The 22,716-nt window shown below is 38.2% G+C and overlaps 1 protein-coding gene across 1 annotated transcript in view; it reads right to left on the bottom strand.

Annotated features, from left to right (window-relative positions):
• The window catches only part of SYNE2 (spectrin repeat containing nuclear envelope protein 2), a gene marked incomplete at both ends in the record, with an annotated part of 255,875 nt that overhangs the window by 101,817 nt on the left and 131,342 nt on the right, over positions 1 to 22,716 (bottom strand). Inside the window, 7 exons of the mRNA XM_084241092.1 lie at positions 666 to 770; positions 2,544 to 2,618; positions 3,188 to 3,385; positions 5,907 to 6,038; positions 8,525 to 8,707; positions 10,354 to 10,476; positions 12,295 to 12,480. Of these exons, the coding sequence (XP_084097218.1) occupies positions 666 to 770; positions 2,544 to 2,618; positions 3,188 to 3,385; positions 5,907 to 6,038; positions 8,525 to 8,707; positions 10,354 to 10,476; positions 12,295 to 12,480 (1,002 nt within the window). The remainder of the gene's footprint in view (positions 1 to 665; positions 771 to 2,543; positions 2,619 to 3,187; positions 3,386 to 5,906; positions 6,039 to 8,524; positions 8,708 to 10,353; positions 10,477 to 12,294; positions 12,481 to 22,716) is intronic.

The following is a 22,716-nucleotide window of genomic DNA, read 5'->3' as shown; positions in this document are numbered from 1 at the left end:
GAGAGAAGTACCTGTAAGAGTCAGAGGGTGGAGATGCAGCTACAAGCAGAGCTGGTACCAATGAGCAAGGAAAGGCCCAGGCATGGAATCTGGGGAGGGTTAGCCCTGACCAGAGGCATGTGCAGGGAGGTATATGGATATGATGGTGCAGAGATGGTTCAGGGACAAGGAAAAGCATCATGTTCCTATCAGCTTATAATGATTTTCTAAAGTGAGGGTATTTGCCCTCCACTTTGAGAGACTAGAGTTTTAGAAAGCCATAACGATCAAGAGGACTTATTTACATTATACACTACTTTGTTTAATAGAGGAATTATGGGGAGACCCTTCCCCCCACTATTCTCAAAGAGAGACTCGCTAAATGCTTTGAAAGGTGATGCTGAGCCTTTGTGCCCTTTCAGTTATCTGTTTTATCAAATTTTGGACTCTCATATATGGAGCTTTCCTCTGGGAATACTCATATGATGTGCTGAGTGCACAACAGAAATGCAAATAAGCAGCAAGTACTTGGCTGTATTTATGCAGAAGTAAAGGTGAAAAGCTTTAAAACATTCCAACCCAAGCAGGTTTCCTCCTGAAGCATTCTTTCAAACAGTGAAGTCTTTTCTTGGATTTTCTATCTCTTACATCTCCCACCCCCAAGCAGGTGTGTTACACCAGATTACCTGAATGATTGTTCCAGATGATGAGGACACTCTGTCTTCCTCCAAGTCCTTGTCATGCTTCCAGAGTAAAGGCCAAGATGATGGCTCTGCTTTTTTATTTCCATTCTAACACAGTAATCACTTGATTAGCAAAGGAAGAGATTTTCTACCTTCATAACCAGAATCCTGTTGATCTCTTATACAAGACTCAGTTTAACAGACAATAAAATTGCAGTCCTTATTTTCCCACCTTTCCCCTATTCTTCACCTATTGTTTTGTCTAAATAAATCATAGGTTTCCAATGGGGTCACTTTTCCTGAAGCATAAAAAAATATTCTTAAAAGTTGGGAGTCAGCTCACATCACATAAAGATCTTTAAAACAGTGCTATAGGAATTGAATCTGCATGGGACAATGTACCCTGAAATGCTGTCTTTAAATTACAGCCTGATGAACATGAATTTCTGTTGCTGTTGTCAAAGACAATGAATATTACAAACATATCAGCTCAGAGGCAAATTCAGGTCTTAAATTAGATTCATACCCAGGGGCACTATTTTGGCCCCTTTTATTTCCTCTGTGCTCACGGGTCTCTCTGCTGTGAATGGACATGCTCAGATCACGAGGTTATCTGATGGTCAATGCCCTACAAACCTGTATTCCTCCTTGTCCACCACTCACTCTCTCATGTTCTACTGACACACAGTTTTAAGACTACCAAATGGTTTATGTGACAATGGAGCTATTTAACAATTTGTAAACTGAGCAGGAAAAATATTTGGTGGTCATATGTGAGACACAAAAACCATAAATTGCTATGACTTTCTTCCTTTGGCCACAAGACCCATTATAATTTTGAAGGCATGAAATGGAAATTGATCTCAGGAAAGACAACTGTAAACGTCTCATCTAAGGTGGTGGAAGGTTCAGAAGTAGTCTTAGTTGCTAACACATATCTTTGTGTTCTTGGTAATGATGTTTTTAATTTATTTATTTTAATTTATTTACACAAGAACCGGGGTCCAGGCCAAATGTGCGGGAGGGTGAGAGGATTCATCAGAGACAAAGCGGGGAACAGAACAGGCAGACTGATGAAATTTACTGCTGAGGGGAGTAGCTGGTGAGACAGGAGAGGTCTGCTGCACCATGTGAGTTTCTCCCCAGCTGGCCGGGATCGAACCCGTGCGCAGAGGCTGCGGACAGCTTCAGAGTGCAGCGCTCAACCTCCTGCACCACCACGGAGGCCCGGTAATGACGTTTTTAGAGACAAAAAAGTCCATTCAAATCTAGGAAATAAAGTTCTATAATGCATGCCAGCAGTGCCAACCAAACAATGTATTCTCAAGGGTTCAATGTATTCAGAAGTCAGGGTATGACAATAAATCTCCCTTCCACCCACAGATGTGCTTGAATTGCATCTATCCCACTCTTGCATGAATTACATCTATCCCAATGCACTTCAAAAATGTTAGTAATGTAAAAAAACTTCAATATGGGCCTCCCCTGGTGGCGTAGGCGGTTGAGTGCAGCGCTGTGAAGCTGTCCGCTGCCTCTGCAGTGCTGGTTCAATCCTGGTCAGCCGGCAAGAGTCCCACATGGTGTGGCAGACCTCTCCTGTCTCGCCCACTGCTCCCCTCAGCAGTGTATTTCAGTCAGTTTGCCTGTTCTGTTCCCCACTCTGTCTCTGGTGAATCCTCTCACCCTCCCGTGAATCTGGCCTGTACCCCAGTTCTTATGTAAATAAATAAATAATAATAATAAAAACCCTTCAATTCCCCTTACAAAATATAGACATTACATTTAAACATCCTTATGTTACCATTCACTTTAAGATCTTCTCATTGACCTTTTAGAGGCTTCAGTTCTAATCAACTTTAATGAGAAAATCATTTTCCTTACTTCACTCTTCAGGGAGCTCTCTTCAGCCTCCTCTTCCACTGCCGGCAGGAAAGACATGGGGCCTGTTCTATTCAGCTGAAAAGCACAGAGCAAAAACTTGCGGTTGGGTGTCCATTCAATAGCTAATTTTTACTCACTTTATCCAAGCTGCCTACCCACATAAGCAGCCGCTGGGTCTGGCACCCTTCAGCTGAATCCAGCCAAGTCTCTTGACTTGATCCAACTTAGGTCCCCTTCATTTGCATTGCCTTCTGGGCCCCTCATCAAACAATTCAAGAATGTGATTCATTGATGTGGCTTCAGAGGGGGCTTAGAAAGGTGCTGGCCCCATTTTTCATCCAGCAATGGACTGACTGTTTAGTAGGACGATACTTCAAAGGGAAGTCCCCACCCACCTACTCATGGAATTTCAAAAGCACGTCCTTAAGTAACTTGGGCAGAAGCATTCTGGGTTGAGTCCAAAATGACACACCCTGAGATTTATGTTCAGTAGTGAACAATCTCAGGTAAAGTATTTCCCTTTTTAAATTCCTCTCTTACACAGGCCACATACATAGGTACCACAGATTTTCCAGGGGATAAGCACTACCCACTGAACGCCCCTATGGAATGCGGGGCCAGGCAGCATTAAGAGTCAGACCCACCTGCCACTCTGAAAGTTCCTTCTCATCCACTCCATCCTCTTCTGGTGCTCCAGCTAGCAGCATTTCTTTCTCTAATTCCTGCTGTTCTTGCTGTAAATGCTGGTGAAGTTTTAGCAGGGTTGACTTCAAGTGCACCAACAGGTCTTCTTTTTTCTGGTTCAAACTCATAATCTGCTTTTCCATCTCTTCCATTTCTCCCTGTGCAGAAAGAGTGTCTGCAGGCTTTGGGGCATCTGAGGCCCTGTGCATGCCCACAGAGGCCTGGTTCCTTTGGTACAAAAATGAAGCTTTTTCTATGCTGTGTGGTACAGAACTAAGAGCCAGTCTCTGGGACAGTATATATAGCTCCTCTCCATTGTGGCTGTTTCTGAATAACCTAGAGAGCATTTATGAGCTGCAGGATGTCTTAGCCTCACCTTGTCAGTCAATCTCTGGGGTGGAGCTGAAGCTTGGAACTCTGTGGCCAGCTCATTGTTGCTGGGGTGAGCAGCCAGGGGTGGGAGCCACTGGTCTGGCAGCACGTCACAGCATCAGGGCCCAGAACCTGCTCCTTAACATGCTCCCCGGGAAATGTATAAACAAACTAACATTTGGGAACCACTGTGAGAAAACAAGATTAGAAATCTCACACTTTTATTATTGTCTTTGAAGCATTCTTTGTATGACTGAACTCATTTACTTTTTCTCAAAGTTTCCGGCCAAATGGAAAGTGATAAATAAAGGTGCTGTGAAGTGGAACAGACTATGGGAATGACAGATGATTATAAGCTTTATGATGTTACCTCAAAATTTATATGACTGACATACAGGAATAAATTTTTTTTGTCTATAGAAGAGATGCAGATGTCCACTGTCTATGTAAGAGGAGTACAGAATTATAGAAACTTAAATTTGGAAGAAATAGTAGACGTCATCGAGTTTGACATCTTTCTGTCTAGCATCCTAAAAGGTGTCACTGGATCTCTGCTTGAGATTTGCAGTGCGTGCCGCACTGGGAGAAATCCTGCTCTTTTTAGGAAACCTTCAAGTGTTAGGATTTTGTTCCTAACATGTTCTTTAATCCATCAATCCATCCATCCATCCATTTATTCATGCATCCATTCTACAAATATTCACAAAATCATTTTTTTTTTTTTTTTTTAGTCAGAGAATCTTAATGTCTCCAGCTCTGAAGTCCAGGGAAAGGTCGTTTTTCCAGGGCCACAGCTAGCTAGTGACGGTGCATGCAGCTAGATTTCCTGACTCCCAGCTCCCATGGTTCCTTGGCTACCAAGCATATGCCCACAGCAACATCCCTACTCTATTTCAAATTAGACTTCCTGTGATTGCTCTGTGAAATGACAATTTGAGTTGGCTATGGTCTGTGTCCATTTTCCATAAACACCAAAATTCAGAGGTATAATGTCTCCTAACAGATGCAATGCTGCAGCTGGATAATAACACTTAAAGAAACAGCGGTCTACAGAGCAGCCAGCATGAAGGAGGCATGGCAGGTCACAACAAGCATTAACAGACCCCCTCGTGAGGGCCCAAACTACATGAGGTCAAGATCTATTTCATAATAAGTTCTCTATTTCAAACAAAACTATTAATATATCAGCTCAGCAGAGCAAATGCAGAAGCAGACGTAAATCTAGCTGTTGTTGAGTAAGTCAGATAGTAAGACTTGTAAAAATGTACAACTGTGTCACTCTTCTCACTACTGTTCCTTTTGGAAAATATAATTTCTTACATAAAAGTAGGTTATTTCTATTAACATCTAATGTTAATACAAATGCTATAACATACAGAAACTATGTAATTCCTGTAATAATAACTAACATAATATTTCTATAACACATAATGGGTTTATTACTATTATTTTAAAATTAAACATTTTACCCTTTGAGTTTTAATTTCTTTCTGTATCAGTAGATACAACTCATAAATAAAAGTTCTCCGGGGTCCTCACATTTTTGTTTTAGTGCAAAGAGAAATTTAACATTTTTACCACAATGAATCTTTAATATTGAGTCTTCCTTGAGTCTAGCACTTAATAGCTGTGTATCTTTGAGCCCCTCTATATTTCACCTTTGATGTTAAACAGCATGCCCAAGGTCTCACAGCTAGCACGTGGTGTAACCTGGCTTTGAATCCATAGAAATTGCCTGCTTATATCAACTTGGATGCAGGAAAAAGGCAGCTCCCTGCAATCCCTGCTATATGATCAGATTTTTTCAATGCAAAAATACAGATTCAAAAAACAAAGACTGAAAAGACTCTAGCAGTGGAGGGTTACTATGCAAACCACTGTAACTGGGCATACAGGACACTGTTAGTTATGCATATGGCAATACTGCTTAGTGCATGGAACTCTCCATTATAACAGTGTTCAGGGTCTTCACCTCTAAAGCCTCTAAAGCCAGTTGGTCTATACAGCCTGAACCCTACCCCAGAAAGCTAAATGGGAAGCTAGGTTGTCCAAACACCTCACCAGAGCATATTCAGACTAAAATGTATCAAGTTGAACCTTAGGAGAACTAAAGTTCCTCTCATAACATAATGATAATTGTATAATCACTTATTTAATAAGATGGGTATGGAAAATAAGTAAATGCAAAAAATATCTTCAACTGGAAGAGAGATATTACGAAATATTTTTCTATCACACAGACTTGTAGACAACAATGCCTGAGTGCTTGTTGATGAAATGCTAGATGAAGAAATGAAAGAAACATACCTGTACTTGTGGCAGATTGGGATCTTGTTCTAGAGACATTTGCTCAAGGGGGAACTCAGCTGCATAATCATTTAAGATCTGTTTCAAACTTTCTATTTCTTCATCACATTCATTAGTCTGCTTTATGACTATCTACAAAACAACCCCCCAAAAGAAGAATTTGGTTATAATTTAATTATAACTAGATTAATTAGCCTACTTTTAAATCTACCCACCATAAATTCCATTCAAATACAGTAAATATGAACCCATATAGATTTCAGTAGGAAATGATAGTCAAAATATAGAGAACAACATTTGCAAAGATGGCACCTAATCTTGCTCCACTATATGTCAAGGCACCGTGGTAGCACTAGGAGTACAAGTTTAGTAAGACATACCTTTCTTTGCTCTTAAGTATTTCCAGTCTATATAGGCTTATTATGGCAAGCATTTTAAGTCATGTTAACATACAGCTGTGAAGTTTTATGAAATTACTGATTTGTCACATACATATTTTAATACATATTCCACATAGGGCCACACAGAAAGGTAACATAACTGATTTTACAGTGGAAAGGGCATGTGATTTAAGATATGATAGATTTTCCTGTCTCAGCCACATCCTCACACGGTTCCCACTGGGATTAACAATGTATATTTTATGGAAAAGAGGTTAAGGGTTCAAGAGTCATCTGAGTTTGCGAATAAGGTAAAACTAATAAGGTAGAACCTATTTGTGGACTAAGTAATAGGATCAAAGTATGATGAAAGATAAAGAGAAGGACTTCAAAAGAAAGTCTAGATATTTCCTTGGTGTGCTTTGCAATGAACCAAATGCCTTTTTAAACTACAAAAATTTGGACCAACATAGAATTCTTCCGTGTACTTTCTTTAATATTTAACCATAATTTTAGCTGCAGTCTGGAAATGAATAACTAGGTTCCTGCACACACCTGTTCACCAGCCCTCAATAATGAGCTATAACCCATTACTTTCCCCCAAAGCAATTGTCTTGGGCACTTACAACTATCTAAAGAATTAAAAGAAATGTGCCACATTCTAATGATTTCATTACCACTGGTTTACTTAGCTTTGAAATATACGAAATGACACCTGGTTTTCACTAACACAATAAAATGGAAAATTTTAGCAGTACCATTTGATACCTAACTAGGCACAAAATATAATTTCCTCTTCTATCTCCCCCTCTTTCATCTTGTGAAGAAGCTACTTTAAAGCATAGTTAGGACTGTTATTTTCTTTTCTAGACCAGGAGACGAATAAAGTACAAAAGATTAAAAATAATAGATCAAATTTTATCTTTTTACTTCTCTTCAAATTATTAAAAAATAGTACTCTGAGTTCCAGATCTTTTTTCTCTCTGTGGGTGTTAGAAAATCATGTCAACTGATCAGCAGCCAGGCCAGGAAGATTTTATGAGTTAAGACTCAAACCAGAGATTACAGCATCCTCAAGTCTCAGGAGAGCACAGAGTGGCCACCTAAATGCGAGCAAAATTGTAGAGAGAGAAAGAGAGTGATTTTCTTCCTATAGCAAGGTGGTGGTGGGAAGGAAGGAAAATAACCTTTCTCTTGGAGTGATCTATCTAATCAGAAGAAGGCAGGACAACTGGGATCTATCAAGGAGGTAAAAAAAAGTCTGGAATTTAAGGCGTTTTCAGTAACTTCCTGCTCTTGTGAGAATGGTTATTAGTCTATAAATGCAATTCCTACCTAATGTTGATTACTAGCTAGAGAGTGGAACTCAAACAAGCATAAGGAAAAAAAAAAATACCTCTTGGCAAGAGACTGAAAGAAATTATTAGTTGGAAGAAAGAAACCCTAATATGGAGAACACTAGTAGTGCAGAAACTCACATTTTTATTATATTGGTTCATAAATGAATCTTGATACAAGTTATTTTAGCAATTCATCTAACTCTCTGATATAAGTCTCTTTATGTTAAAAAAAAAGCAGCAAAGGGTCAACTTGTATCAAGTGTTTGAGGAAAAAGAGAAAATTAACAGGAATGTGACTGAGAAGTATACAGAGATTATTATGGTAATGATTCCCGAACAGATCCATTCACCTCATGGGACTGTAAATGCTCTCTCCAGGTTTGAGCCTCTTACCATAGCATTTTACCTACTTAGGTTTTCAAAAACTATAGAATAGAATAAAAGAGACCATAACAATGCTTTAATGAGTAACACTAACAAGAACCTACAAAGGCAGCATCTTACTATCACAGGATCCATTTACCCCAACCACTAAAACTGAAAGTAAAACCAGTTTTTGGGCCTCCCTGATGGCGCAAAGGGTTAACTCTCAGCACTACCAAGCTATGGCCAGCGACTGCAGCATGAGTTTGATCCCTGGCCAGGAGCTGACATATGTGGTGCAGCAGACCTCTCCTGTCTCGCCTGCTGCTCCGCTCAGCAGTGTATTTCAGTAGATCTGCCTGTTCTGCTCTTCACTCTGTCTCTGGTGAATCCTCTCACCCCCTGCTCCTCTGGCCTACACCCCAGCCATTGTGTGCATAAATAAAAACAAATCTTTAAAAAAAGAAAGAAAAGAAAACCAGCATTTGCTGAAACTTTTCATCCATGAAGCTGGCTGTTTCCATAAAATTCTCACCTTTAATAACTCATTTTGTTCCTGAGTCACGTTTTCCAACAGCTTTATATCTTGTAAAAGCTGATTTGTCCGCTGAAACACAGGCAGAGGCTTCATTCCTGTCTGCGGTAACCTCAGTTCCACTTGGTAAGACATGATTTCAGCAATGGTTTTCTTCATGGGACGCATATTTTCAAGAATGATCTTAATTGTATTAAGGTAAGCATAGCACATAAGTAGGGGGTGGGAAATGTCACTGCCAGATCTAATTATTCAAAATTAAAATACTACATAATTTTATTTTTATAGTTTGAATTTTTAAAACATTTTCTTAGTTTAGATTGAAAACAAAAACTAGCATATCACTTGTAATCTGGTAGCTCTACGGTCTGAGGAAAGAATGCCTGGGGTCAGAGTAACTGGATGGGGCCAGCACTAACTGGATGCTGGGCAACACTCTTACTTCTCTCCTTCCCCGCCTCCCTCTGTGCAGAACTGTTGTTTTGTTTTTTGTGTCTTCACTGAGCAGTGAGTTGTATAAGGGCATCTGTATCTCACTCACTTTTTAAATTTTTTTAAATATATATATTTATTTTTTTATATATATTTTACATCATTTTTCATTTTTGCACAATGTATGAATTTTCATCTTGGGTCTATTCCCCAAACAATTTCCACCCCCCTTATTTTTGTAGCAACTGCACCTAGCACAAAGCTTCCAACATAGTGGGCCCTCAAAAAATGCTTCTTGAATTGAAAAGAAATATCCTGCCAAATTTCTTAAGTCTCCCAAAGCATTATTAAATCTTATGTTAATAACATCTGATGCATAGGAATTAGAGTTTACATAACCAATATATGAGAAGAGAATATTCACCTTATTAAGTACCATTTTATTCAATCTTCAGAAGTAACCTAACTGCCATTTCACAAGTAAGGAAACTAGGCTCAAAGACATTAGAAAACTTAGATGAGGTTAGACTGTAAGAGGCAGGGGGCTGGGATTAGAACCCAGAGCTGTCTGACCCCCATGCACATGCACTCCAAACTGCCAGGGGAAATCAGTGACTGCAGTTTAGCACGTCCCAGATACTGTGCTAGAGGTTCTACATACGTTGGACTTGCCCAAGGTAATCACTGCCAACACCAATGTGCAGATATAAAAGAGTACCTGAAAACTATCCACTACTGTGAAATAGCAATTGCTTAAAGTCTCACAAGCAGTAAACAGTGTAGCTGGTGCAGGAACTCCATTCTCTTGACTTTAAGGCTCAAACTCTTATGTTTATACAACTGCATTTGTCTTGAAGGCAAGACTTTCACACTTTAAGGTTTGAGAAAGGAATTAAAGGACAAAATAATACACAGGAAAATTATCTTTATATAGATAGTACTTTAAAGATGATTCAAAATCAGATACTCAGGACTCCCTGGCGGCACAAGGGGTTAAGCACTGCACTATGAAGCAATCCGCAGCCTCTGCAGCATGAGTTCAATCCCCAGCCAGCCATGGAGCTACCCACATGGTGCAGCAGACCTCTCCTGTCTTGCCCGCTGCTCCCCTCAGCAGTGTATTTCAGTCAGTCTGCCTGTTCTGTTCTCCACTCTGTCTCTGGTGAGTCCTCTCACCCCCCTGCATCTCTGCCTGTACCCCACCTCTTGTATGCATAAATAAATAAATCTTTAAAAAAATGCACACACACACAAAATGATACTCATAGTCATCTCTATTTTTCAGTTTTATTTTGCTATTATTCTAACCAGACTATACTTTCTAATCATATTATTACATATTTTCAAAACATAAAAAGCATTATGAGAAAATATTTTTAATAATGATCCACGCTTACCTCGCCATGCTTAAGATGTTCTTCAGGTGAAAAATCAAATATTTCTTTGGATAACAGGATAGTTTTGATTTTTGAAACTCTTTTCTCCATTGTCTTTACCTCAGTTTCAATAGCAGTTACATCCTAGAATTTCAGAAACAAATTTAAAAAAAAAACCCACATTCACATATGTTGTACATTAGAAATCTGAAGACACAATTAGAAATTAGAAGACACAATTTATGCCACTCATTTGTTCTCATATTAACCAAATTGCTTGCCACTTCCAAAGTAACCAAGTCTTACATAAATAAAGCTGATTGTTTTCAACAAAAATATTAACCTATTCATAGAATAGCATACTATAAGGCATTATATTTAATTGAATTAAAGATCCTCATAGGGCCAATTTTCAATTAGTTATACAATGATAGCAAAAACAGTATGTGTCCAAATCAATTCTTCAATAAATTCTCAATTATCTACAATTCTTTAGACTTACTTTGGAATGTGCTTAAACACTTGAATAGAAGAGGGGCTAACATTTTAAAAATTTTCACCACTTAAAGTAAAATGATAAAATCACCTTTAGAAATAAACACATAAGGAACTGAAAATTAACAGAATTTTCTTGCCAATCCTCTAATGAACTATTGTCCTATAGAGACTCTAAACTACTTTATAACCTACACAGATGAATTTATTTTTTTTATTTTTAGGTTGCATGTCAAGGAAAGTGTAGCCTGGTCCTGTGTTAGTGGAGTCATTCAGTTGTGTTTTCTACATGGTTCTTTTACTTTTATTTCTTTTTTTTAATTTTTATATTCCCCATAAAACTGCAACTCTACACAGATGAATTTAAACAGTAGATCTTTTGCCCAGTATTTGTTCTCTCCTCAGTGTCAGTTTCTGGAACCGGACCAAGAAACTTAAAGTGAAAATGCTGCAATATGTGCTATAAAACCTGCATACTAAAGAAAATGTGCCATGATACGTATATACTAAAGAATATGTGCTAGGAAACCTACATATTGAAGTCCATTCACACCCTAAGTGGGTCTTCAGACCTTTACTTTAGAGCTTAATGCTGCAGCAATAAAAAGGTATAGCATTAATAATGGAGTGAATAGAAAAAATTAAGCAGAAATTAACTAAGGGCTTCACATTGCAGCAATTTGGAGCCATTCAATTTAAGATAAACATATCTTTACAAGCCTGACGCAAATGAAGAATGAAGCAGAAAGTACAGTAACTGTTTACAGTAATAGGTCCAAATTATAAGGAAAAATTAAGTTATATTGAAATTATTTTCTGCACCTTATATTTAAGAAGGTATAGAAAAGCATACAATGAATTTTAGTGTAATTTTCAACACTTCAATAACCAAGACTATTTAACAATTACTGTTCCCAGAAGTTACATAAGTGTGGTATAGGAAGCATAACTGAGAAACAAAAGGTAAACAATTTGATATGTGACTTTGATATGTGACTCCATTCTTAAATAAATCTCACACATTTTAAGTCAAAGTAAATAAAATGCTTTTTAAATCCAGTGATTGGTAGATAGCAGCCCCTCATTAAATACTTGCTATTGGTGAATGAAGTTTTGGGAGGTTATCTGTTTTAATTCCCTCTTTGCTAATCTGCACTTCTAATCAATAACACATCTCTGACAAAGGGAAACAATGAGCTTATTTAATTAGGATTATTCACTCTTTAAACAGGACACTTCAGTACTGAGAATGATATGATTTTTTTTTGTTGTAGTCACACTGCAAAATAAGGTAACATACAATCCAAGAATAAGAACATAAATGAAAAAATTTTAAAAAGTGTGTCTTTCGATCAATGTTTAAATCAATGTGTCTTCATATAATTAAGAGCTGACTAACCGGTGTAACTGATTTGCTAATTGAAATGTTAATTAAAAATAAGTCAGATATTTATAGTGCAAACTTACATCAGCCATTCGCTGAATCTGTGGAAGACTTTCCATTATTTTTTGTTGTAAATCTGCTACTTGATGGCTTAACTCTTGTATGGACTGTGCTAAATCATCTGTTTCAAAAATTATTGACAAATCTTCTAAATCTGTGAAAACTGAATGTAAAAGATTGTACTTCTGTTCCGAATCTTCCAGTGCCATCTAGATAATGCGTAAGAAGGAAAGAGAGCAGCATTACGATATTGAGAGAAATTGTTTAAAATTTAATTCAGAGAAAAAAAATTGTCTCAGCATGTAAAACTCCTATACATTTTCAGTTTCATAATGAAAACATTGAATACTCTTTTTTGTCAATGGCTATGAATGACTTTAGAGTGTCCGTCCCATTTTATGGGTTTGTGGCAAGTATTTTTATATCACATAACCCTGTTCCTTTCAACAGGACACCTTATCTGTAGTCTATTCATTTATGATTTGGAACTGGGGACAAAAAAAGTCTTTTAGGCTCTCTCCAATTAGTTGCTATTATAATTTTGGGACTGTGGGCTTGAGAGAAATAAATAAATTAAATGGGTATGAGAAATGAAGAGGAAATTCTGGGACTTTCCAGTCCTGGAACCAAAGTCCTTCTTACTGCATGGTGCTACTGATTTCCCTAAGATGGCCCTATAAGTTTATTAGAAGTTTCTAAGTTACCTTGAACAACTCGAGGAACTTGATACCAAGTGAATACTATCTGATAAAACCAAATAAAAGTGGAAAATATTCATTCTTAGATGTTACTCTTTACAATTTTCTTCTTTTCTTAACAATGTATTAACTTTCAAACTTAAGATTTCAAAATATTTCAGCCACCTGCTGAAAATGTTCAACCTGCTAATATAGTTTTCCAGTAATTCTATAAAAAATAATTGCATTTACTGATGCAACTATAATTCTAGTTAAAATGTCTAAAATTAATCAGGTTACTCAGAATTTTATATTAAACTTGTTCAAAACCTAAAAGGAGAAAACTTTTAGGATAACAAAAACTTAGACCCAATGCTTTTCATCAATAACACCATTTCCAATAACATTAAACACTATACATTAGGTAGAAATTCAACAATATACATGCAAGACCTGTACACTGAAGACCACCAAACATTGCTGAGAGAAATTAAAGACTAAAATAAATAAAAATATAAATTGTGTTCCTGTACTGAAACAGTCAATATGGTTAAGATGTTAATTCTCATGAAATTAATCTACAAATTTAATGTAACCTCACTCAAAATTACAAACCTTTATACAGAAATTGACAAGCTAATTCTAAGACTTATATGGAAAAGCAAAACACCCAGATTAGCCAAAACAAATTTGAAAAAGAAAAAGTTGTAGAATTTAGGCTATCTCATTTCAAGATTTCCAATAAAGCTGTGATAATCAAGAATGAGCAAGGCACCAAAGGAATTCAATGATGAAAGCTTTCAATAAATGGTGCTAGGACAACTGGACATTGCTACAGAAAAAAAAATGAATCTGATTTTTGCTTCATATCATAAACAAGAAATAACTTGAAATGGATCATAGAACTAAAACTAAAAGTTAAAATGATAAAACACCTAGAAGAAACATGGAAGGAAATCTTTGTGATCTTGTATTAAAGATTTCTTAGCTACAACATAGAACAAAAATCTATAGAAGAAAAAATATTGTTAAATTGGACTTCACCAAATGAACATTTGCTCTCTAAAAGACAATAATGAGAGAATGGAAAGAAAAGTCACAAGCTGGGAAAAAAAGTGTATTTTATCATATACTTGATAAAAGACTTGTTTTAAAAATATTTCAGAAATGACTTTTACAACTTAATAATAAAAAGACAAGTGACCCAATTAAAAATGGGCAAAAATAATTTGAATAGACATTTCACAAAGGATGCATATGAATAAATAAGCATAAGTATTTGAAAAAATAAGCATATAAAAATACTCAAATAAGCACATGAATACTCAAAAAAAGTAAACAGAGAAATGCCATCTAAATCAAAATGACATACCAATACAGGTCATTAGAATGGGTAAAATTTAAAAGACATACCATATTAAGTGCTGACAAGAATGTGGAGCAATTAAATCTCACACTGCCAGTGGGAATGAAAAGTGGTATAGCCATTTTGGAAAGTAATTTGAGTTTCTTTTCTAGATAAACACCATAAAACCCAGTAACTGTACTCCTAGGAATTTACCAAATAAAACTAAATGAAAACACATGTTCGCACAAAGATTTATATCTTAATGTTGATAGCAGCCTTGCTCATAATAGCCTATGGAGGCAGCTTCTAGGCTGGCCCCTACGATCCTCATCTCTTGGTATTCATCCCTCTAGAATCAGTTGTCTTGAAGTAGGCTGGACTTACTGATTTACTTCTAATAAAATGTAGTAGAAGTGATAATGGTAAGATGTTACTTCCAAGACAAGATGATAAGACTATTTCTGTCTTAGGAGGTCCCTTTCATTCCCTTACACTGTTGATGGTGAGGAAAGCAGCTGCCAAGCTGTGAGGGAGACTTGTGAGGGGCCAATGTATTTGAGTATGGAAGTAGATCTTCTGAGGCTGGAAGCAGCCACGAGAATGGGTTAGAAAGTACATCCTGGATTAAAAAAAAGTTAATAGGGAGAAAAAGCGGCAGGTCCCAGTGAGAACTGGGACACGGAAGATAAACGGGTGACTCCAGCAAACTACCCAAAGAAGAAAGTGGCCATAAAAGAGGACTAGAAGGGAGGGAAGCACAGAACCCTGCTCCCCTCCCCCACCCACAGAGGCGGCACTCTCCGACCGGCAGAGAGTAGGGAAACAACAAACCAAAACGGCCAACAAGAACAAAGGACGCAGCAAGCGGGTCTGTGAGTGGAAAGGAATTATTGCAGCCACCACACCCCGTGAACGGGAGCTGAGGCGAACCCTGCAGGATTCCCCGCGGCGGTGAGCAAACGGCTCCAGGCGCCATTAGAGAAGAACAAAGACCCCGGGAGACGCGCACACAGCTCGGGCTGCCGGTAAGCTTGCACAGAAAGTGGCGCGCTAGGCGCGCTTGAAAAGCAAATGCAGACCAGGATCGTGGCTGCCCAGGTCCCCGCGCCTGCGACCTACGCTTGGGAGACGACCTAGGTTTGCGGGGAGACGCGCGGAGGTCCTCACTGAGGTGAAGGTCCCTCCCTGAGTAAGCAGGAACCAGGCGCCCAGGCACTGGAGCTGTGCAAAAGGCGCCATTCCCGCGCCACTGAACTGGGCTACAGCCCGCGTCCTGGAACTGAGGGCTTTGGAACTGAGACCCGGGGCACGAAATTAAGGGTGTGGGTTCCCCACGACGGTGGGGCACAAGGCAGACACAGCACCCCAAAGCCGTTGAGGTGTACCCTACCATCCCCGCTCTGCTCCCTGTCCCACGGGGTGGAAAATCAGCTCCCCAAGGGCTCTAGGAGAGATCTCTGGTGCCACCTAGCGACTTGAAGCCAGCACAGGCTCCTGAAGGAGCTAGTGGCCAGCTGGGGAGTTAGCCCACACCCGGCCCCTTCGAACAAGTAGTCTGAGCCCACAGGGAGAGCGAGCACCCACAGCCAGGGCAGACCAGGCACGCAGAAGAGTGTGCCTGACACCGGACGCGCAGGGAGTGTGTCCCACATCACCATTTTAGAACAGGGACATTTCTTCAGTAAAGACTACCTGCAGAAGGCTTCCTCAGGAGCCAGAGGTGAGCGGAGGAAGTTCGCCCACGCCAGACCCCCTCTGGCCTGCAGTCCAAGCCCAGAGGGGGAGCAGGAACCCACCGCCGGGGCAGACCAGGCGCACAGGGGAGTGTGTCCCCACATCGACATTTTAGGACAGGGACCTTTCTCCAATAAAGACTGCTTGAAACTGACAGATGACTCCTGGAGGAACCAGAGGGGAGCAGAGAAGCTCACCCAAGACGCCGGCCAGTCCCAACTACACAGTGTCCCAACGCATACGGCAAATTAGAAAACAGACAGTAGGGAGGAGAAGAACCACACGCAACCTAGCAACTCTCCAGAGAAAAAGCACACCACAAAAAGAAAACCAGCCCCCAGATTGCAACGACAGTAACTTGGAAGAACTTCTGAGCCTTCCAGAAAGAGAATTTAAAATTGCCGTGATTAAAAAACTGACAGAAGTCATAAAGGAAAACAATGATAAGGGAAAAATAATCAACGATCAGAAGAATGAAATTGAGTCCCTAAAGAGGGAAGTAAAAGAAATGCAGGAGATCAAAGAATTAGTGGAAGAACTAAAGAATTCTGGGAAAAGCAATGAAAGCAGAATTGATGAAATGGAAGAACGAATAAGTGCTCTTGAAGACACAGAAATAAAAAGAACCAAAACAGAAAAGGAAACAGAAGTACGAAGGAAAAAGAATGAAGAAAGACTTCGGGAACTATCTGACTCCATGAGGAAAGGAAATATAAGAGTTATAGGAATACCAGAAGGAGAGGAGAGAAAAGTAGGAACAGAGAAAATATTCAAAGAGATAATTGAAGAGAACTTCCCAAATGTGAAGAAGGAGCTGAAAATTGATATACAAGAAGCAAGAAGAACACCAAACTTCCACGACGAAAGAAAAAATACAGCAAGACACATAATAGTAAAGCTCCCAAGAATCCAGGACAAGGAAAAAATAATGAAGCTGGCAAGAGGGAAGAAACAGATAACATTCAAAGGAAAGCCAATCAGGCTGACATCAGACTTCTCCGAAGAAACACTACGGGCAAGGAGAGAGTGGAGGGACATAGTCAACAGACTCCAAGAAAACAGATGCCAACCAAGAATACTCTATCCCGAAAAGCTCTCCTTCCTCTTTGAAGAAAGAATATGGACCTTCCCAGACAAACAGAAACTCCGGAATTTCATTGCAACTAAACCCCCACTCCAAAAAATACTACAAGGAGTCCTAAAGCCAGAACCTCAGAGGGACGAATAACAATGAAAGAAGGCCAAAAAAAAAAAAAGTTATTAAAAGAATAAATAAATAAAATCAAAGGAAAGACAAACTCAATGGCAAATACAGATGTTAACATATCAATATTAACTCTAAATGTAAATGGACTAAACTCTTCAATAAAAAGACACAGAGTTGCAGCCTGGATTAAGAAACAAAACCCAACCTTTTGCTGTCTCCAGGAAACACATTTACCTACAAAAGATAAAAATAGGCTCAAAGTTAAAGGATGGAAAACAATCCTACAAGCAAATGGACCAAAAAAGAAAGCAGGAACAGCTATACTTATATCAGATAAAACAGATTTCAAACTCAAAATGATAAAAAGAGACCCCAATGGTCACTACATTATGATCAAGGGGACAATACTTCAAGAAGAAATAACACTCATTAACATATACTCACCAAACAAAGGAGCACCAAAATATATCAGACAACTGTTGTCCTCTCTGAAAACAGACATCAGAGAAAACACATACGTAGTGGGAGACTTCAACACACCACTATCAACAATGGATAGATCAACAAGACAAAAAATAAGTAAAGAAACCAAAGCTCTAAATAAGGACCTAGAGCAATTGGGCTTAACAGACATCTATAGAACACTAAACCCCCAAAAAACGGAGTACACATTTTTCTCAAGCGCACACGGATCATTCTCCAGGATCGATCACATACTGGGGCACAAGACAAACATCAACAGATACACCAAGATTGAAATCATATCAACCATCTTTTCTGACCATGAAGGCATCAAACTAGAAATAAACCATAAAAAGAAGGCAAGGAACTTTCCTACCTCATGGAGATTAAAAACCACACTACTGGAAGACCATTGGACTAATGAGGAGATCAAAGAAGAAATTAAAAAATTTTTTGAACTGAACGACAAGGAGGACACCAATATCCTAAATGTATGGGATGCAGCAAAAGCAGTAATAAGAGGAAAATATATAGCAATAGAAGCTCACATCAAGAAACAAGAAAGAACGCAAAGGAACAACCTAATCTCGAAGCTCAAAGATCTAGAAAAAGAACAACAAAAAAACCCCAAAACCAGTAGAAGAAAAGAAATAATAAAAACCAAAGCAGAAATAAATGAAATTGAAACTAAAAAAACAATCCAAAAGATCAATGAAACCAAGAGCTGTTTCTTTGAAAAAATCAATAAAATAGACAAACCCCTAGCCAGGTTCACAAAGGAAAAAAGGGAGAAAGCACAAATAAACAGGATCATCAATGAAAGAGGAGAAATCACAACGGACACAGCAGAAATCAAAAGAATAATCAGTAACTACTATGAACAGTTATATGGAAACAAGTTTAACAATCTAGAGGAGATGGACAAATTCCTACAACTCTACAATCACCCAAAGCTAGATAAAGAAGAAATAGAACACCTAAACAGACCAATTACAATTAGCGAAATTGAAATGGTAATCAAAAACCTCCCCAAAAACAAAAGCCCAGGACCTGATGGATTTACAAATGAATTCTACCAAACATTCAGAGACGAATTAGTGCCTATCCTTCACAAACTCTTCCAAAAAATTGAGAAGGAAGGGACAATACCAAACACGTTCTATGAAGCCAACATTACACTAATACCAAAACCGAACAAGGACAACACAAAAAAGGAAAACTACAGGCCAATCTCCCTAATGAACACTGATGCAAAAATCCTCAATAAAATTTTAGCCATCAGAATCCAACAATGTATCCATACGATAATTCACCACGACCAAGTAGGATTCATTCCAGGGGCACAAGGATGGTTTAACATCCGAAAATCAATGAACGTTATCCAACACATCAACAAAAAGAAATATAAAAACCATATGATAATATCAATAGATGCTGAGAAAGCTTTCGACAAAGTGCAACACCCATTCATGATAAAAGCCCTTGAAATTCTTGGGATACAAGGAACATACCTCCACATCATAAAGGCCATCTATGACAAGCCAACAGCCAGTATCATTCTCAATGGTGAAAAGCTGAAAGCAATTCCATTAAGATCTGGAACAAGACAAGGATGTCCACTCTCACCACTGCTTTTCAATATAATACTGGAAGTCCTAGCCAGGGCAATAAGACAAGAGAAAGACATCCAAGGAATCCAAATAGGAAAAGAAGAAGTCAAACTATCACTATTTGCAGACGATATGATATTATACATAGAGAACCCCAAAAACTCCACAGAAATGCTAATTCAACTCATCAATCAGTTCAGTAAAGTGGCAGGATACAAAATCAACACGCAAAAGTCAGTAGCCTTCCTATACACAAACAATAAATCTGAAGAAGAAGAAATCAAAAAAACCATCCCTTTTGTTATTGAAACAAAAAAATCAAATATTTGGGAATAAATCTAACAAAAGAGGTAAAGGACCTATACAAAGAAAACTATAAAACACTGTTAAAAGAAATAGAAGAAGACACAAAGAAATGGAGAGACATCCCCTGCTCGTGGATTGGAAGAATAAACATTAATAAAATGGCCATCCTTCCAAAAGCAATATACAGATTCAATGCTATTCCAATCAAAATTTCAATGTCATTCTTCAAAGAAATAGAACAATTATTGATGAAATTTATATGGAATCACAAAAAACCCCGAATAGCCAAAGCTCTCCTGAAAAAAAAAGAAGGGAATGGAGGCATCACACTCCCAGACTTCAAACTATACTACAAAGCCATAATCATCAAAACTGCATGGTATTGGAACAAGAACAGACATACAGACCAATGGAATCGAATAGAAAATCCAGAAATAAACCCACAGATTTATGGTCAACTAATCTTTGACAAAGGAGCAAAGACTATGCATTGGAGCAAAGAAAGTTTGTTCAATAAATGGTGCTGGGAAAACTGGGTCGCTACATGCAAAAGAATGAAGTTTGACCACTACCTCACACCATACACAAAAATCAACTCAAAATGGATTAAAGAACTAGACATAAGACCTGAAACCATAAAATATATAGAAGGAAATATAGGCGAAACACTACGTGATTTGCACATCAAAGACATCTTTACAAACACATCACCCAAAGCAGTGATAGTGAAGGCAAAGATAAACAGCTGGGACTACATCAAATTAAAGAGCTTCTGCACAGCAAAAGAGACAATAACAAAAACAAAGAGAAACCCCACCAACTGGGAGAACATTTTTGCACCCAACACTAATGATAAAGGACTGATCACAAAAATCTGCAAAGAGCTGATGAGACTCAACAACAACAAAGAAAATAATCCAGTCAAAAAATGGGCAGAAGAGCTAAAAAGAAACTTCTCTGAAGAGGAAACGCAAATGGCCAACAGGCATATGAAAAAATGTTCAACATCACTTGCCATCAGGGAAATGCAAATCAAAACTACCATGAGATACCATCTTACACCAGTGAGAATGGCACATATTAAAAAAACTAGCAACAACAAATGCTGGCGAGGGTGTGGAGAAAAAGGAACTCTTCTGCGCTGTTGGTAGGAGTGCAAACTGGTCCAACCACTGTGGAAAGCTGTGTGGAGATTTCTGGACCTACTAAACATAGAGCTTCCATATGATCCAGCAATTCCACTCCTAGGTATTTACCCAAAGGACACAGAAACATCAATTCCAAAGAACACCTGCACCCCTATGTTTATAGCAGCACTGTTTACAATAGCTAAGCTTTGGAAACAGCCCAAATGCCCAAAAATAGATGACTGGATCAAGAAGATGTGGTACATATACACCATGGAATATTACTCAGCATTCAAAAAAGATAAACACATGCAATTTGCAGCAACATGGATGGCACTGGAAGGGATCATGCTCAGTGAAATAAGCCAAAAAGAAAAAGAAAAATACCGGATGGTCTCACTCATAGCAGGAATCTAGAAAACTTAAATAAGGGACCAGGAAAATGAATAACTATAAGAAAGTGAAAATCAAAATCAACAAAAAACTATGAACCAGAGACACTTTTAGGGGGGCGGGAGGGGAGGGATTGGGGTCAGAATGGGGGGGCTGCAATTGTATGGGGAATATAACAATAAAATTTATTATAAAAAAAAAAAAAAGAAGAAAGTACATCCTGTCTCTTCCTTCAACCAGTTGAGCCTTTAGATGAGACCATAGCCTTGGCCTACACCTTGACTGCATTCTCATGTGAGACCTTGAGTCAGGGGCACTCAGCCAAACCATGCTTGGATTCTGCACCCACAGAAACTGAGATAAATGTTTGCTGTTTTAAATTACCAACTTTTGGAGTAATTTATTACTCAGTAATAGATATTAAAGGCCAAGTCCCAAATTGGAAACAACCCAAATGTCAATTATTAACTGGTAAAGGGATAAACAAATTGCATTTTTCCACAAATGGAATACTACTCAGCAATCAAAGAATAAATGGCCTTTTAACATAACCTGGATGAATCTCAGAAATCTTATGCTGAAGTGAAAGAAGTCAGGCACAAAAAACTCCATACTGTATGGCTACATTTATGGGTTATTGTCAAAAAGGCAAAAGTACAGTAATCAAAAGCAACGAGTGACTATTTAGGACTTAAGACAGGTGAAAGGGGATTGACTACAAAGGGGCATTTGGAAACTTTTGGGGTGATGGAAATGAAATTTATATTGATGGTGGTGCTGGTTAGATAATTGCATGCTTCTAACAAATCTCCGTTTAGTTGTATACTTAAAAATAGCTGTATTCTATTATATATAAATTACATTCAATGAAGTTGATTTAGAAAATTATCCTGTGTTTTACTATGACAAATTATATTTCAATAATCCTTAATTACAATAGCAGTCTTTGTAGAATAATCTTTAGATTATAAAAACTGTTTTAACAAACATCTGGGTACGAGGATGTAGTGCAATTGAAATAGATTTTTCAAGTTTAGTTGTGAGTTTGGCAGTTCTTTGAGTTATTTTAAAAAATTGATTGCCTGACTATAGGAAGGGATATCCTAAAAGTAGGATGACAATTTTAAAAATAGGGACAAAATGGAGTATCACAGCTAACTAGTGATTTGGGACTGACTTCACATTGGAGGATTTATTAGGATACATTCTGTGGGAAACCATCCTACATATCCCCTTGTCCCTACTTCTCCACTCCATTCTAGATCTTAAACAAATCCCAGCAATTAGGAAAGTCCTAAATAGTTTGAGAGCACTTTCACACTTAGACATTTGTGTCCGCAGAAGGAAGGAAAAATCCAGTTGCATTTGCCTAGGGTTTACTCTTATATGTATTGTTTTTAAATTCATAGTAAGCATTTGGGGAAAAAAAGCATCATTCTTCTGTCTTTGCAAACTCCTTGAAAATGGTGAAAAATATAAGTGATTAGAAATAAAAAGATGACAGGCTTTGGGGAAGTGAAGAGTCAACCCAAGGGGGCTGGGAGTGGGGGTGGGGGGAATCACAAACAAAAGGAAAAAAGA

Source organism: Talpa europaea, assembly GCF_964194135.1.
Source record: "Talpa europaea genome assembly, chromosome: 8".
Taxonomy (NCBI): domain Eukaryota; kingdom Metazoa; phylum Chordata; class Mammalia; order Eulipotyphla; family Talpidae; genus Talpa; species Talpa europaea.
Note: the sequence above shows the minus strand (reverse complement) of the source record. Positions and strands in the feature narration are given on the sequence as shown.